This window comes from Tinamus guttatus, unplaced genomic scaffold, assembly GCF_059628265.1.
Source record: "Tinamus guttatus ecotype Peru unplaced genomic scaffold, ASM5962826v1 Tinamus_guttatus_pri_ptg000383l, whole genome shotgun sequence".
NCBI classification, from domain to species: domain Eukaryota; kingdom Metazoa; phylum Chordata; class Aves; order Tinamiformes; family Tinamidae; genus Tinamus; species Tinamus guttatus.
This window is the reverse complement of record NW_028288917.1, coordinates 6,028,646-6,046,359: the sequence shown is the minus strand read 5'-3', so window position 1 is coordinate 6,046,359 and position 17,714 is coordinate 6,028,646. Positions and strand designations below refer to the sequence as shown.

The 17,714-nt window shown below is 35.8% G+C and overlaps 1 protein-coding gene across 1 annotated transcript in view; it reads right to left on the bottom strand.

Moving 5' to 3' along the window:
- MCPH1 (microcephalin 1) overlaps window positions 1-16,667 on the bottom strand; it is a 116,886-nt gene extending 100,219 nt beyond the window's left edge. Inside the window, exons 1-8 of the mRNA XM_088530623.1 lie at window positions 16,601-16,667; window positions 14,823-14,914; window positions 12,533-12,651; window positions 8,287-8,371; window positions 7,500-7,620; window positions 7,097-7,237; window positions 5,199-5,297; window positions 2,045-3,037 (exon numbers count right to left, since the gene is read on the bottom strand). Of these exons, the coding sequence (XP_088386749.1) occupies window positions 2,045-3,037; window positions 5,199-5,297; window positions 7,097-7,237; window positions 7,500-7,620; window positions 8,287-8,371; window positions 12,533-12,651; window positions 14,823-14,914; window positions 16,601-16,619 (1,669 nt within the window). The 5' untranslated portion in view covers window positions 16,620-16,667. The remainder of the gene's footprint in view (window positions 1-2,044; window positions 3,038-5,198; window positions 5,298-7,096; window positions 7,238-7,499; window positions 7,621-8,286; window positions 8,372-12,532; window positions 12,652-14,822; window positions 14,915-16,600) is intronic.
- Window positions 16,668-17,714: the final 1,047 nt, after the last annotated feature.

Genomic DNA, 17,714 nt, shown 5'->3' with positions numbered 1-17,714 from the left:
GCAATTGGCCTGCACACCGAGTTTTTATGATAATCTTATTTCCTTTCATTAAAGACATTGGGTAAGACAACTACTGACATAAAATAACAAGGAAAAAGTGGACAAGAATCACGTTTGATATTTGAAATATATACAGATATATAATTAAAATCTTGTGTGGATATCAGAATATTACTGTCCATACATGTGATGAGTAAAGAGACATCTTTAGGTTTTAAAATATATGATATGTACCACCCTCCAAATCACCTAGAATATATGGAGATAAGTCAACATAATTACTATTTATTTACTTATTAATATGGACAATAACTTACATTCAAGCAATATAAAAATAAGAAAATATGTTAAGTCAATATGTAATAAAAACACATGATTGAATATGGCACTGTCATAGTAATTAGCAAGTCAAAACAAGATTTCCATTTTTCCCCACAGAATTTGTATTACGTAAAATAGACAGAAAGTGAGTTGTATCAGACTCTTCCATTTTCAAGACAACTGATTTGAATTATCATGCTCAAGGTTCTACTTCATTACACAGCACATGCATGAAACTGATTAAATCTTATTTTTCTTTAAGGAAAAGGGCCATCACTGATAAATGACAATATTAAAAACACCAGAGATAAACCTGGGATTTACAAAAGTTCCTAACAAACAAAAAATGAGAAAAAGTATAAACATCTGAAATTTTTGTTTGTTGGATACTGCTTTTATTCTCCTCCAAACTCTTTTAGATTAAGCACATTGACCAAAGAGAAAATAAAAGTGTACTTTGAAACATTGTTTATACTGAAAAACTAGAATTTATCAGTTAACATTGAGTCTGCTCATTTGATTTTGTGATCATTTAAGGAAAAATTGACTTTTTGACAATAAAAATAAATTTAAGGATGATCTAGTATGTGGCCACATAAAATTCACTTAGCGAGTTCATACACATGTGGATATATCCATACATTCATATGAGCACACGCTTCCACCAACTACTTTTTCAAAACAATGACGTTCCCCAGATGTATACACATGTAGCAAACGCAACATAATTCACAGTTCAGTAACTTAAATCCCACAGATATTCGTACATCCACCTTTCAACTTTTCTACCAGATGATTTCTTAGGTCTGATACCAAGTCTGTCAAGCTTTTTATAAACTAGTATTGAGATTTACCATAACTTATTAGTGCACTATTCCATAATTTTCTCGGAAAAAAATGTCATATATATACAATCACAACTACAAATAATTAACCCTCTGTAAAGCCTAGCAAAGAGACACCAAAATGCCATGGCCTGGAAGTAATTACCACAACCTAAATTAGCAGCATTTTTCAGTTGAGTTCTTGAGATGTAATACTCTGATCTACAACTATACTGAAATAACTGATGCCAAATCAACTCGAAAAGTTTTCCTTACAATTATTAAAAGCTAGCATCAGTTCCATAAAAAAAAGTTTTGGTTGAAAAGATACTTGTTTTGCATCTCCTGCTTGTACTCTCTAATTCATAACTCAGCTTTCATGATAACACCAGTTATAATATTAACTTCAAAATTAGGTATTCCTAGAGTTTTTAATCCTCTAGCTGAAATTAATTTGAAGTATCCATTTTAATTCCTGAAACAATATAGTTTGAGGAGGGAACCCTATGATTAGGGACTACTTATTGCCAATTTACAAAAGTAGCATAGCATTAAAAACAGAAGTACCATATTTTAAGAATATTGTTGAACAATGGCAGTTTACAAAATACCAGATATTAGGGGAAAAAAAAAAAGAAAGCTTTTGTTGCATTATTATTCCCTTATTTCTTGGTGCCTTTTTTATATTTGTAATGTATGGGGTGAATAAATGCACATTCACTTGGCTCCCATACACTCACTTCTTTCATTCATAAAATAGTCACCACTCCAGCGCTTTCTTTTAATGTAATTCTGAAATGAATTTTCTCTTTGAAATCAAGATTGTTTTGCAATTTAGTAGCACAAACAATGTAGCATGATAGTATCTTCTCACTTTCCAACTCTATGTAGCAACTTACCAGGAGCGCGAGTGCAGTAACTCATGCAAGTTCTGTAGGATTTGTCAAGAGCATGTCTGTTCACAGTACCAAAATCTATTGCTTCTGTATGCTCAGCATTTTCACCACGTGACATACAATTTAATGGCACGATTTCTGGATGTTCAGTTGGTGTGAAGCTGTTTTCTAATAGGGCATCATTTGTTGGAATAGACTTTTCCCTACTTTTCTCAGAAGGCTTATAGAAGCCTGCATCAAATGTGTCTATTTTACCTAAAGAGTCATTGCAACAAATTTCAGGAGGCTTCTCTGATTTCCTTGGTACCAATATCTGTATCTCATTTACATTAGATGATGAAAAGTAGTCTTCGTAAGATGCCTCCTCAATACACAAAGGCTTGTTATATGTAGTTATTGCTTGCAAGAAGTCCTTTTTAGACTCCGATGCACCCAACTTTGAGGTAGACAGTTTCAAACTAGATTGTACTTTTGGTTTCTTCTTCTTCCTTTTGTCTTGAAGAGTACAATCACTTACGTCAACAGGAAAACTACTATCAAATGAACTTACATTTAGGTCTTTGCTGCTCACTGGTGAATCCGAGTGACTGCCAGTCAAAGTAGTCATATTTAACTGAACTATTTTTTCAGAAGGAGTAACATGATCCAAGCCCTTAATTTGGAGAAGTGAACTTTTGTTTGCAACTGAAGGGCTCACTGTATGTTCAGGAATCTCATTTTTGTTTGGAAACTTTTCCTTTTCTGAAGGCCATTTACCAACCAAAGTGTGCTGCAAAATCTGTTTTTTACCTAAGCATCTCCTGCTAGGTTGCTTTGGGGTTAATCTCTTCTGGTCATAGTTACAGAAGGGACTATTCACCGATGCACTCATGGAAGCATATTTGTGACTTGGAGCACTACAGATATCTTCAGCTATCTCTGTTCTCCGTTTTCTGAATTTATCAGTTCCCCAAAGATCATCAAAACTTGAATTTAAGCAGTCTTCCATCTGTTCTTCTGCAAAATATGAAGAGCAACAAGATAAACACTTAACATAGCAAAAACTGTGAAATTTCTTAGTAAAACAAATATCAAGTTACTGACAGAATTAAACAAGTATTTAGCCATATACATCTAAGTTGTGGCTAAGTTAATAACAAAAATTAAACAAAATTAAATTTGTTTTAAATTAGAACTGAAATTCTAATTTTAATTTAAATTAGAATTAGAAATTTAAATTAAATTAGATTTTTGATTAAACAAAAATCAAGTTCTATGTTGTCAAGGAGCAATAAACCATCCCCAAATTCTCTTGTACTTCTTTAAAACAAAGAAATAGAGGAACTCATTCTTAACTCTGTGGAGAAAATAGCACAGTGAACACATTTACACTGAAAAAGATAACTATAATAATACTGAACATAAGTATTTTTGCTACCACCACTATCACTGCCTTGTATTTTCCCTGATGAAATTAAATACAACATAATACTGCCCCACAAACATAAAAATAGTATATTAAAGAAACTGAATATATTATTTCTTATAGCCATTTTCATGAAGCAATTTTACAGTAAGATAGGGGTGACAGTATCTATCCAAAGCTCTTTGCAAAAGTTTCCATTGGAACAGGTTAGAGACTATAATTATGTAGAATATGTATTTAAAAAACAGCTCTTCTGTACTTTGAAGTCCCACACTAATATTTATTGCAACTAATATTTATATATAAGCTTCAGCAACACTCCTTCTGTAACTGCTCCTGTAGGTTTTGGAAGTCTCAATGATATTTGCTTACTAACTATAAATAAAACTTTTAAGCATATGGTGTAGGTAGCTATAATCAGAAAAAATGAAAGATAGAGGTTTAAGGTTACATGACCAGACACCCAAAATGACAACCAAGTTGTCATTTATGGCCATTTAATTCATGTCCTCTGATTAGCATGGATTCCTCAACTCTTAGTCATTATTAACTAATATACTCTCCTGTGTCTCACAAATGCAAACAAAGGGATCAGCATCACAACAAATGCAGAAAACTGGGCTGCAACTCTTAAGGAGATAGGCAGGCTTTTTCTTGATAAAATTACACTGCACATTCAAAATGTTGGGAATAAATTCAAGATAAAGCTCTCAGATAATGTCCAATCTTATCAGCACTTTATCAGCACATGATTATTTCACCAAGAAAAAGAGTTTGTTGGCACTGATATGCTGCTTCCAAAATTGAACTACTACTCCATAACACTCTATTAAGAAATACCAATGAGTCTCTGCATAATTTTTGTCCCGATTCTCATTTAAGACACAGTGGCAAAATTCCTGTATGATGCCAATGAAATATAACATTTGAAAATACTTTAAGCAATAACTTACTACCATGGTAGAAGTCAGGCCACCCAAAGGCCCCCTCATAATGAGTTCTAAAAGCTACAGTCAATCACTAGTATCTGACTGCTATGTTTCACATCAGTCACACCAGAGAGATCTGAGGTATACAATAGCAAAACCAAAATGAACAAAGATACATGCTTATGTGTCCCAGTCACCTTCAGAGGAGCCACCTCCCTTAGGTCCTACTGCTAAGGTGAAACAGGCCTAGCTTCCTGAGCGTCACAATAAGAATTCTGGAGTTCACGATAGCATGAACTATTTAATTCATCTGCAAGCTTAAAAAAAAAAGCTAGTTTATTTTTATTTTTGTCATATGCACTTTTGTCTTCACTTGGTGAATATTTAAGCTAGCCAACACATTTGGTTTTCTTCTAATTTCAAATTGTTCCATTGTCTTCATCAATAAAATGTTTCATATCTGCATTAATCTGCTAAACAATCATCTTTATCTTTTCTTGCTTCCTGATTCATATTGCTGAACGTATACATTGTGTTCTATACAAGACCACTGCAAGAATAAAAAAAACTCATAGCACAACAAGCTAGCTAGCAATAGGGTGAGGAAAGCAAGGGAAATGACCCAATCAACCCAGCAGCAACACAGGGAATTTACGCTGTGCTCTCTCATGCTCCATTTACTTTAATTTAGCTCTACCACCTTATCAGTTAAGAAAACTGAAATAATTCAACTTTTAACCATATAGCAAACAAATTCCTATTTCAGTTCCTATATCATTGAACATTCTAAAGTAAAATATAGAAGTAAAGTTGTGTCAGTTACCTGGCAATGCATCTGCTGAACCAGCTCCAAGGCACGTTGGCAAATGGCTGCCTTTGTCTTCTTGTGAGTTACATAAAGGGGTTGGAGACATCTGCGAACCTAGAAATTGATCAAAAAAGACCCCTTAGCCCCAGCTGTGGACAGGCAGGTTTTCATAGCATCTAATCATATTTCAGACAGCTCAGTGGTAAGAGATGATGGATTGCTTTACTGACTAACTACAAACATACTCAAACCACTTAAAATAACACCAACAGAAAAGCCATTACATAGTCTAAAATTTTTATCCAGCTTGTAGAAAATCCAGAGCCTTTTTTCCCCAAAACCAAGAGAATTAATGAGATAAGGGCATTAAAGCCATTTGAGAATTTTAACCAAATAATGTCAAGTTCTGCAATAAGCAGTAATGATATAAAAGAAATGCTTTACAAAAATTTTGAAGGTATTACCTTAACAATTCAAAATCAAACTAAAAATAAAATAAAATAAAATCAATTAGGTTTAATTTCTTATCCATGTCACTGAATCTTTATATTCTTTCCATATCATTTTTGAAGCGATACCCTGAAATTGTAGCTGGTATAGATTTTTTGGTGCTTCAAATAGTGCAATATTATCTGTATTTATTTATTTTTATACTAAACAACACAATTTAGACCTCATTCATGCTTTTACTGAAAGGTAACACAAACACTAATACAGAACAAGAATCTGTATCCAAACTAGTTCAAAGTTGAAATCTAGTCAAAACGCCAAGCTCCTAGTGAATTATAAAGTTATCTGGATTTATTCAACTGGGTCTATTTTTAAAGCCTGTTCTTTAGTACCTAAAGATACGACTTATGAGTTTTGGGCTCCTTTTTAAGCTGTTGGTCTGGAGCACAGAAGTACTCTTAAGTACTGAAAAATCTGCTTATTTGTAGAAATAAATACCACTTCAGAGAAAAAAAAGAAAAAAAAAACAGTAAAAACAAACTCCAACAACGTATAACTTAGAAACACACAATTTTAAATCTCAGAACTTTTAATAGTTTATAAACAATTAATTATCTAATCATTAGTTTAAGCAGACACTGCACAGCATATTGAAGTACTTTACTTCACTATGCATCTTAATTCCTCAACTATGTAACTTTAATTTTGCAAAGTCACCGTGGGCAAAAATCAAAACACTCAATAAAGTGTTAATATTTTAATTAAAAAACTCAACAAGAAATAAGATTTAAGGATCTTGCAGTAAAATTGCAATAATCCACAAATTTAGAATGTCCAATTTATACATTCATACTCTTGAAGAGTCTTTTGACTGTTAAAGCACTCCTTTTTATAAAGGAATGAAAACTGTGTTTCATAACTTCTTCTCATGCCATTGTAATAGAAGGAAACTAAGATTTAAAGCATTTGCATCTACTGCAAAGGGGAACACATAGCCAAACTGCTAAGTCTGGGGCACAGAATCCACAGAAGGGCTCAGCTTCAAAAGCTCCCTGATGCTTGGCTCACTTCTAATCCAAATGATACTCAGCCAGTCACCATACAGAAGAGGCACTTAAGGCAAATCATAACACAAAGTAACAGCTGTAAAATAGATAATTATTCAAACAGGCAGAAGCACAGTTCTAATACTGATCTGCAGGAGGAAACAAATATCACCTATTCTGTGTATCCATTTAGACTAGCAACACAGTCAGCTAGACCAAAACTCAACACTTACAAGGTCAGAGGTTCAAAGCTCCACATAGGAAGCCTTTATTTTAGGGTTATGGATACTACTGTACTAGTGGCTTTAGAGAGACAGAGAGAGAAAGAAGACAGACAGAGCAAAAGTGCCAAAATCCAGCAATAAATAGGGTAGTCACTTGGTCCTGTTCATGCATCAGTAAAATTTGAGTTCTTACCAGTAAGAGACAGATTTTCTCTCTTTTCCTTCATCTCTTCTATTCTTCTTTCCATTGCAAGGCATTGATCTTTTATCTTACTAACTGGGCTATATGCAAGGGAACCATCATCTTCAAATAATAAAACCGGTATATCAGTTTCTACATAAAGAAAATGCATTAGTTGGAAGCTGCTATAGCATGTACATGTTAACATTTGTAGAATTTTTTTACAAAAATTGAACTTAAGTTCTACACACTAGCATCATTACACATGCCTCAGTAATACTACAAACCTGCAAACAACTCCATAAAACTTTATTTTTTATAGTGAGATGCATAAGAGCCCCTATGGAGATCTACTCCAAGTGCTTTAAAGAAATAATTTCAAGATATTTGAATGTTGGACTGTAGTAGCTTTTACCGGGATTACTTGCTCTTCTTTGTATAGCTAATTCTTTAGCCAGCTGGTCCAGTCTCCTCTGCATCTTTCTATCATTTTCTGGAGTTCTTTCAATGAAGTCTTTTGGCTGCATACATTTGTGCTACAAGACATATGAAACTATTAAGTATATTCTGTAAGGCCAACAAAAGTACTCATGTGCCCACCATTTTATCACAGTATTATCCAGTTTATTGCTCCACACTATTTATAATTATCTCTTTGAGAGTCACTGGTACCTAAAGTTAACATTTTCTAAAATGATTTTTAATACAACATAAGTAGAAAAAGGCTCCAATAGTGCTTTGGTTAGACTGTGCCACCCGCCTTTTTTTTTTTTTTTCTTCCTTTGGCTTGCAGCAAACATAAAGCTTGAAAAAAGAAAAAGATTACTTTTTCACCCGGACCAAACACCAGGATTTTAAGATCTACTACAAGTCAATGGAGCACTACCCACGCTGCAGCCATTCTGACATTTTTTGTTAATAGCCAACTGTCATTAAATTTTAATTTAAACCTTTATTTCCATTTCTGTATTCCCAGAGAGATAATCTCTACTTTTACTACTCTTTTGTCCGATAAGATGTTAAATCATCATAATTACTAGCTACCTTTAAGAACCTGCTCAAATGGATAGATACTATTTACTATTTACAGTACATTTAGGGAAAAAATAATAATAATAAAAAAATAACTGCCTGAAACCAGGGAGACAAGTTCAAAATTTAAAGTTTGCTTACTCTGGGCCTTTCTTCAATTATATACTCACTTTTTTAACCAGCAGGGGTAACCCTTCATTAGTGCATACTGCAGGAAATAAAGATTCATCAACACGCTCCCCAGCTTCTCGACATCTAATAAATTAGAAAATCAATATCACTTTTTAGGATGAGAACCATTACTCCAAAGAACCTTTACTGTTTCTTGTATTAGAATAACTGCTACTAAGTTTGTTTTTAGCATTACTATTGCAATGTTATATATATATATACATATATATATATATATATATATATATATATATATATATATAAAAACATAACATACATGCTTAATACAGGGTATCATACAATTTTATTTGCCCTAATGTTATTCTCTAAAACCACTACATCAGTGCTCTGGGTTATTCCCTATACATTCAAAATTCCTTTTATTCAGTTCTTCTAGTCAGACCAGACATTTTTAGTGGACTGTACTGGTAGCCTGGCTTGTGAGATGCTTAACCAAAACTGGTACACTTTGATGATAGCAATCTTCAAGTTACATCTACTGAATATCATGGAAATAGAAAGATAAAGAAATGTTCCTACGCACACAAGTAAAGGAGGAGACCTTGCTTGATTCTGGCTTTTACAATTTATTCGCACTCCCACATACCCCAAATCTAGAGGCAATCTATGTTTATGCAAACTTACACCCTACTCCCACATTTTCCTGCCTTTTTGTATTCACTGGCTTAAGAACATAGGAAAAAGTGTTATCTTGGGGTATGCGAACTATGGTTCACAACCATAGTTGTGAACACTGTGGATCGTGCTGAGACAAGAATTTGGTTATTAATGCAGAATCCCTTGCAAAAATAAAAAATAAAATAAAAAACCCAAAATAGCTAATTGTAATTTCATTCCTAAACAGTTTTTTTCCTTCAATAACAAAACTTATCAGAGAGAGTAAGGAATCTTATGGACTACACTAGATTTTCTCCAGAAGTCATAAAAGCATGGTTCTAGTGACACCTAGTGATCTAACTGTTTTTAAGTTCATATTGTTAGAATTACAACCCACTGTTTAGAGTTGCTCAGTTTTGAGTAAAATACATCAGCTAACCAAGTTCAGAATTATTAAGGATTAAAAAGTAGAATTTCCCAACTACATATTTGACTTGTAAGCATCAAGTCCTCTTGATCTTAATTTTGACACAAAGATTTTGGCAGTTGTGCAACCTCAACTCAAACACCTCACTGGTTCAGATAGTGTCACTCAAATTAAATTTGCAATTAATTTGAATGAATCTTACAGCAAGTCCATGATTCTTGTGCACTACCTCCACTCTGCAGTTATGAATCTTACAGACTTCAATTGTCATTTTTAGAGATTTAGCAAGTTTTCTTTCCTTCTCAATAGAATTATTTTTTGTTAAATTGCAAAACTGCATTCATTTTAGCCACAAATAAAGACAGAGTTGCCCTACAAGTTAGAAGCTTACAATATAAGTTTCAGGAACATCACTGGAGACAGAGCACTCCAACTCTACCAGGAGTCCAACACAACAGCATTCAATGCTGGATGATGTACAGAAATACAGAATTTTTGATTCTGATAACTTGCATCGCTTTTTATGGACAAAAGCATTATAGTATTGCTCAAACTGTAGGGCACATTCCTCTTAGCAAGCTGTGCTCAGAGGAGCAGTGCGCACAAAACATTTTCAAAGCAGAGGCACTTTGCTGTTAAGTGGGAGAGTATTTGGTAGAAATATGAAAAGTCAGGAGATGCTGGATTTGTTACTTGCTTCCTTGTCTAATGGTTTCAGAGATCAACAACCAAAAAGAAGAGGCCAGATTAATTAGTCCATCATTCCCTCTCCAATATAAAAATGTCTTAGTGTATGTATGAACATGCAGACATAGTCAAATATTTCCAGTCTACTCTTCCATATTTCACAGATTTCTGGTTTATAGATGCTCTGAGGCAACAGTACCTTTGATAATATTAACTGGATTTCTCTTCCTTTCTTTTCCCTCCATTTTTTAAACCCATCTAAATCTTTAGGATGCAAATGACTCTGCAACATGGAATTCTATAGCTTAACTACTTATCACTAAAACATCAACTACTGTTTTCTCTAAACCTGCCTTCTGCCAAAGTCCTTTAATGCTCTCCAACAATACGAGAGTATTGGGAAGTACAATACACTTTCTTTCCCTATTCAATAACTTCACAACACCCTTTGTGCTCCCAGAAGTCCAGCTCCCCACATACTGCTCCCTCCTCTAGGCTGAAGAACTTTTGTCTCCTCGGTCCTGTCTTGTAGAAAAATAATTTTATACTTTCAGTCCTTGTTGGCATTTTCTGAGGTGGGACAAAACTGTTCGGTAGGCAAGCACCAGAATACAATCATCTCATTAAGCAATTCAAAGTTTTTTGTTCTACTCCATTTGATTTTGACTACTGTTGCAGAGATAATGTTAGGAAAAATTACTGTAACATGCAAAAATCTTCTTCCCTGTCAATAATCATGATGGGTCTAAATCATGCGCGAATCATCTTCTTCCTGATATGTACATCACTTTCCATCTATCTACATGTACTGGCTTATTTACTTCTTGTAAAGTCCTATCACAGTTCTTTACAACATGGAGCTTTTTAAAATAAAGACAAGAATGCATCATCAGCAAATGTTTCCAGCTCACCATTCATCCTCTCCATGTAATTTAATATGTTGGACCACACAAGTCTCAGCACATAGCCCTGCAAGACTCCACTGATGAGTTTCCTCTGCTAGCAAAACCAATGATTTATTCCTGCATCTTAACTATTTCGAAGAGTTATTTACCCATTCTTTCACCACATGACTGTTTAAAAAGAGGCATGCTGACTGCCTTTTGTTTGTCCAAAAAGATGATACCTGATTTTCTTTGTCCAGTTCCTTAGGGATTCCTTCAAAAATGTCTAGCATAGCCAGAGGTACAGCTTCCCTCAACAAAAGTGGCACTGACTTTTCCTTCAGCTGTATTTATCCATTCTTTTACTTGAGTCATTTTGCCATGCCAATTTCCTTTGAGTATTTCTAAAATCTGTTTTAATGGAGCAATTGCAATAGACTTGAGCTTTAAATAGTCTTGATGATACCAACAAGGATTTTATTCCTTTCATTGTCTCAGTTTCTTTTTAACAAACTGAAGTTTTATGTTGTACTTTTTAAAATACTTTTTAAAGCTAAGTACTGTACAGAAATCCTATCCCCCTTATGACAGTACAACTTCGAGGCTCCTTTGTGGTCTCTCTCATTCTTCAGTTGCAGATACTGCTCATCTGATCTTTTTTTTTTTTTTTTTTTTTTTTTTTGGTAAACTATAACACATCCGAGTCTTAGAATATCATTCCTTTGACTAAAGTTCCAAGTTTCACAATTAGCTACCAGAAAAGCATATTACGTTCTATAATTAAAGACTCACTGCGGAACTGACCATTAATTTTACATGCACTCAGATAACTCCAGGTCAGAGAAGGAAATATTCATACAAGCAACATTCGGAGCAGTTCATTTGTTTGAGTATTTGAACAGAACACATGCAGAGTTTTAAAGATTAAATGCTACTACAGTTTATCTAAAATCCAAATCAAGTCTCACAACCACTTAGTAAACTCAGAGGAAAAAAAATATGGAACTGAAAGTTCTCAATGGCTTATAGTGAAGCTAAAACTTGATAGCTTTTTTTTAAAACCAGTTTTTCCCCATATAGCAGTTGAGAATTTTCAAGCAGTGCCATTTTGAGCCTGCCACATTTCTTAAGAGCCAGACTACACATGGACCTCCTCCTTACTGTCTAGGAAATACTGTCTATGGGAATTAAGTGCAGATACAGCATAATTATCTCCTTCATTTTTGTCCCTGATGGATTTTGGGGAGGTTCTATGCATAGATGACAAAATCTGCCTTTTCATAGGGAAGTGGAGAAATTCTATTCAACATAAATAGAATGTCTTCTGCCTTGCCTATGAATGCCAGCTGGGAGCAAAGGAGTAGAATACTCGATGGTTAACAATTATGCGACTACTTCAATAGCACATACATTTTCCAAGAGAGAACATTCTACCTTTTGGGCAGAAATAACATACTTAATAGGAATACTGCCATCAAAGCAAAATGATCATTTGCCCAGAGACTCATCACCACTTCAAGTGTACAAAAAGGCAAGCAGGTACTGTATTTTAAGTCCTTGAATAAAACAATACTAGAAGACATTCTGTCTGAAATGAGTTACGTTCATTATATTCCCTTCTATACTCACTTCTCCACCCAGAGTACTGAAACTATTTTTACACCAGTCTTCTGTGCTTTTCTCCATGTAGCCAAACGACCTTCTTTGAAGACTACATGGGTCACGTGCTTGTTGAAAGTTTTTGAAACCTGCAGAAGTACATAAAGAACTCATCTTTCAGTATGCTTATGAAATTAGAGTGGTCTATTTTTTTCTGCATAAAACACTAAAATAAAACCTTTCCCTAAACATATTGTAAAGGACTTGTTTTGATCTTTCCCATTTAAGCAACAAAATCTGAAGTAACCAAAAACAAGTCTCATTACTCAAGGCAATGAAAAATGTTTATAACTTGAAGGAAGCATTCCTGATAGCTGAACTAGAATAGCTTCTTTATTTCAAGCTTTTTTTCTCTAGGTTACCATTTTCATCTCCCTATTGTAGCTATATCACTAGTTTTTCATTATTTTCAAGTAACCCAACATGATTTTATGCAACAGTCAGTATAGGAATCAACTGTCATTAACGAAAGAAAAACCCATTAGATCTATTTAGAAAAGGAATCGTGGGTCTAAAGAAAAAAGTTGGCCTCATCTTTTCAGCCAGCTTTCATCATGAAAAATCACTTTTATTTTTGAGAGAATCATCATGGAAGGGTGTAGTTATACAGAAACATTTAAAGCTTAGCAAATGAGAGAGAAAAAACAAGCCAGAACAAGTCCTTTCATACCTCACACTTTCATCCCATCGTGCAATTGTCTTCAGCTATTAGTCTCCACTGACAACTAAATGAAAGCCTTGTTAATTTTACCTATTCCATCCTTTCCATTTTGGGGGGGGACTAAACATCCTATTATAGGACAGTTCCACTTAGGACAACAATAAACTTTTACAGCAGTAGCTGTGTAATTATCTCTTGTTACTCTCAGTTGTATGCTGTATTTTGTTCCCAATATACTGGATCTTTTTGGCTTTGAGAAAAAAAAAATTTCACTTTCCTGAAGATTTTTCTAGCTGCAAACCTGTTAAAATCTCATGGCTTCTGTCATCTGTGAAGAGTTAAAGTATATTCTAAGTTATACAGGACCAATTAACTTCTTTTGGCATAAGATAACTCCATACATAAGCTGTTAGCCACTTCAGCTAGCATCAGGCTCAGAGAGTAGGTCTTAAGGAGGCCAGATCCTTAGATGTGGCTTTGTCTCCAAATTATGGAGGAGCACCATTTTACACCTTCTCTTATCATTAAAAAAGTCACAAAAAAACACTGAAAGGTGTACCTGCATGAAGCAGTTTCCCTATACTGCCTCCTCCTTTAATCCCAGAGGTTCTCTGACTCAGCATCAGGTTGAGATGACTCAACCACTCAACCAACAACCTAATGGGAAGTTCTCTCTCCTGCTAGAGTCAATTCATTTTAATATTATGTATTATGCAATAATATCAGCCCAATAATAGCAAAAAGAGCATCTGCCCAGGAATCAAGTGATAAAGGAGTAAGAACAATCCTTTTCAATAAGAACAATCTGCTAAAAAGGGTAATTGCTTAGCTTATTAGCCTCATCTGCCTGTACCTTTTATTGCATTCAACCACTTCCAGGTCGACCCAAAATAGGTAAAGGAATTTGAAACCTTTTGTTTAGCCATTATTCTCTGTTAGAGAAACCAGAAGCTGTAAGAGCGAAATTCTACATGTCTAATAGAAAGTCTGAAAGAACATAACAAGAAATACTTCTTACTAAAAAGACAGACATTGTGAATTACATTTATTAATAAAAACAGTTCTACTATTTTTCTGTCATGTTGTCTCTGCTAAATTTGTAGAAAAAAGGGGCTTTGAGGACATAAACAAAATTTAATAAGTTACCATTAGATACACCTATGACGTCCATTTAAAAACTGGGAGTTCACACAAATGTTAAGAGTGTATTGCACTCTTAAAAATCTCCACTAAGAGCTGGTGGTTGTAACATCTTTTGCAGTTACAAATCAAGCATATTTGATGTGGGGAAAAAAAAAGCACTCAAATGTACACAGACACTTACATGTCTTTTTACTGGCACTTGCTTTAACTAAATTACATTTGCAAGAGAAGAATAAAATGTCACGGTCTGTAGCATACAAGGAATACTTAAACACACGTGTATACTCACACACATACATATAGGTATGCTTTAAATGCACTTTCATCTGCTCTCAAGTCTACAACTATGTTGCTTCCTGCACTTCATGCTACAAATAAACAAGTAGTAGAATGAATAAGCTACAATTTGTTACAAAGTGCCTTCCCATTCCATTCACTTGAAATTAGTTTCCTTACTTTTGCTCCCATATCGAAAAGCTGCTGTTCAAAGATTTTCGAGTAGTTTTCTGTTCTGTTAGATGACCAAACATCTACAAATGCCAAAATACCTAGAGTAGAGAAAAGTCAAAAGTTAAAAGTATACTGAGATAAAACTGGTTCAGCAGTCTTCCCAACAAAATTCTGCTTTTATACATGTTGCATTCCTTAGCAATTAAATTAACTGTAACACAACAAACTATCGCATTTGATATTTGTTAAATAATTTAAAACACATTACCTGTTAATCAAGCAATATAGTATCTTGACATGTCTGCTCATCCTTACTATTATTTAAACACTGCTAACCTTTGAATCAATCAGAAATTTTAACACAATTTACTCCAGAATAATGGGAAAAAATGGAATTATTATTAAAGACTCCCAATTGACTTAAAATTTCACTAGTTTCTTATTAATATTGAATAAAACAAAGTAAGTGCAGACTGCAAGAGCAATGTTTCAAGTCCTCTGTTTTACAGGTCTATTTTGAACATTTACAGAGCTTCCTTTAAACGGACACAAGAATCTCTTCAAGAAAGTAATCAGTTTGATGGAAGTTTTTCTGTTTTTGTAGGGGAGGAAAAAAAAAAAAAAGAACAAAGCAGATGTACTGACAGGGAGGGGTGAGCATATTGAACTAGCAACTCCTTCATTAGCTTAGTTAGGATAGGCATTAAACTCAGAGATATATATCTGTTCTGGTTATACCCATTTCTTCTTTGAAGAGTAACTCATCAGGAAAATTCCAGAAAACAGGAAGGCCATTAGTGCACCAAGAATAACTCTAAAAAAACTGCAAGGCAAGCAACTCTCAGAACTAATGAACAACAACAACAACAAAGTCAGTTTAATCGTGAACCTTGGCAAACACTGTTTATGTATCTTGGTTAATAATTGAAAGTATGTAGTATCATTTGTCTTCTCTCTAAATACAAAATAGACTTCAGAGATGCACATGAGAACTAGAACACATCTACTACCATTTCCCTCTTTTTAATTGTGTTCACTTTACAGCTGGACCATGGTAGCTTTGTTTTCCTTGGCTGCTCTGCTGTGAAAAATACTGTGCTTGTATTTGGAGGAAAAGAAAAACAAACCAAAACAAAACACAGTAACTTCCTGTCATATCAAATATTTTATAACCTTTACCATTACAGGTCTACTATAGGTTGGAGAATAAATATCAGGAAAGTTCTGCCAGGGAACTTGGATGAACACATGTACCTACTATAAATATTTAAAAATACCACAAAAGATGAAAGGAACACCTTGAACTCCGATTAGTCAATTTTAGATAATTAAAAACACTCCTACAAAAAAGAGATGAGACGCTTTGTAGTTTCTGTACAGTACATGAAAATGAAGATTTTTTTAAAAAAAAAGCGTATGGAGTTTTGGGTTTCTTTAAAAAATAGTAATAATAACAATAATAATAATAATAATAATAATAAAGCATAGCTAGCTCCAGGCAGGGAAGAGGAAGGTTGTAGCAACGGGGCTCCTTATGCCAGTGGACCTCGGAGGCGGCAGTACAGTGAGGACCGAGGGCCAGGAGGCGACCTAAGGAGGAAGTGACAGGGGAGCCCACAGCAAGACACGAGCCGGACCGCATAGAGAGATTGGGCCGGGCCATCCCCTGCTCGCGGCCGTGGAGCCGCGCGGAAGGTCGGGGCTCCGCCGCGAGCAGACGGGCGGGCAGGCGGGGAAGGGGGCGAGGCGCCACAGCAGGGAGGACCCGCACGCCCAGGCGGTACCTTTGAGGACGGGCTCCATTCGCAGCCCCGAGCGGCTCCGCTCCGCCGCCCGCCACCGTTCAAAGCCGCCCCCGCGCGCCGCCACGCGCGCCTGCGCGCTGCGCCCGCCCGCCCTCAGCGCCGCGGGACGGGGGACGCGGGGCGCGGGGCGGGGCCGGCCGTTGTTGGGCGGCCGTTGTTGGGCGGCCGTTGTTGGGCGGCCGTTGTTGGGCGGCCGTTGTTGGGCGGCCGTTGTTGGGCGGCCGTTGTTGGGCGGCCGTTGGGGCCGCTGTTGGGCGGTGCTCAGGGGCGGTGCTCAGGGCTGCTCTCCTTACCCGAGGGCCCCTGGACTTTCCAATACGGGAAGTAAACCCATAGTAAAAGCGCTTCGGGGGCTTTAGTGCTAGAATGCTGGAGTGTCGCAAAACCCGGAAGGAAGTAGAAGCTAGAAAACTTGATGTCTGCTCCAGGAAAGAAAAAAAAAACTTTTTTTTTTTTTAATAAAATAATGAAATCAGGCAGCCCAAGTAGATTTACAGGGAGAAAGAATCAACCCAGCTTTTTAAAGAGAAGTTGTGCTTTGCAGCTCTTTTACACAGCTTAGAAGCACAGGAGGTGAGCAAGATCATGACCCAAAGTGCAAGCTGGTGCTGCTCCGAAATCTTCAGTGTGCTCTTCTTGTTTCTTCATCTGTGAACAGGAAAGAAAACAAAGAAGCAAAATGAAGATCACACATAGTTTCCATGTGAGGGTTTTTTTTTTTTTTTTTTTAACACAAGGACTTTACCACTTGAGAAAGAAATGGCAAGAGAAGATGTCCTAGAGGTCTCGCAAAGCACAAGCCCTTCAGAGAAAGCCAATGTGGAACGTCATGTTCCGTGCGAGAAAGTAGTGGACATTGAATCAAACAAGCAGATGGTGTCTCCAAAGAGATATATCACATTGTGCCTAGTTGAGCACAGAGTGCTCACAGCAAGGGTGTGCTGAGTGCTGACAGACTACAGAGATTCTGGAAGCAAATTCAGCAAACTCATGAAATTTGTTTTAGGACTATTAAAATACACAAACCACCTCTACCTCGGTAAATCTGAGAGCTGCAAAGTCTTTTTCTAGGCATCTGTATCTGCTGTTGGAG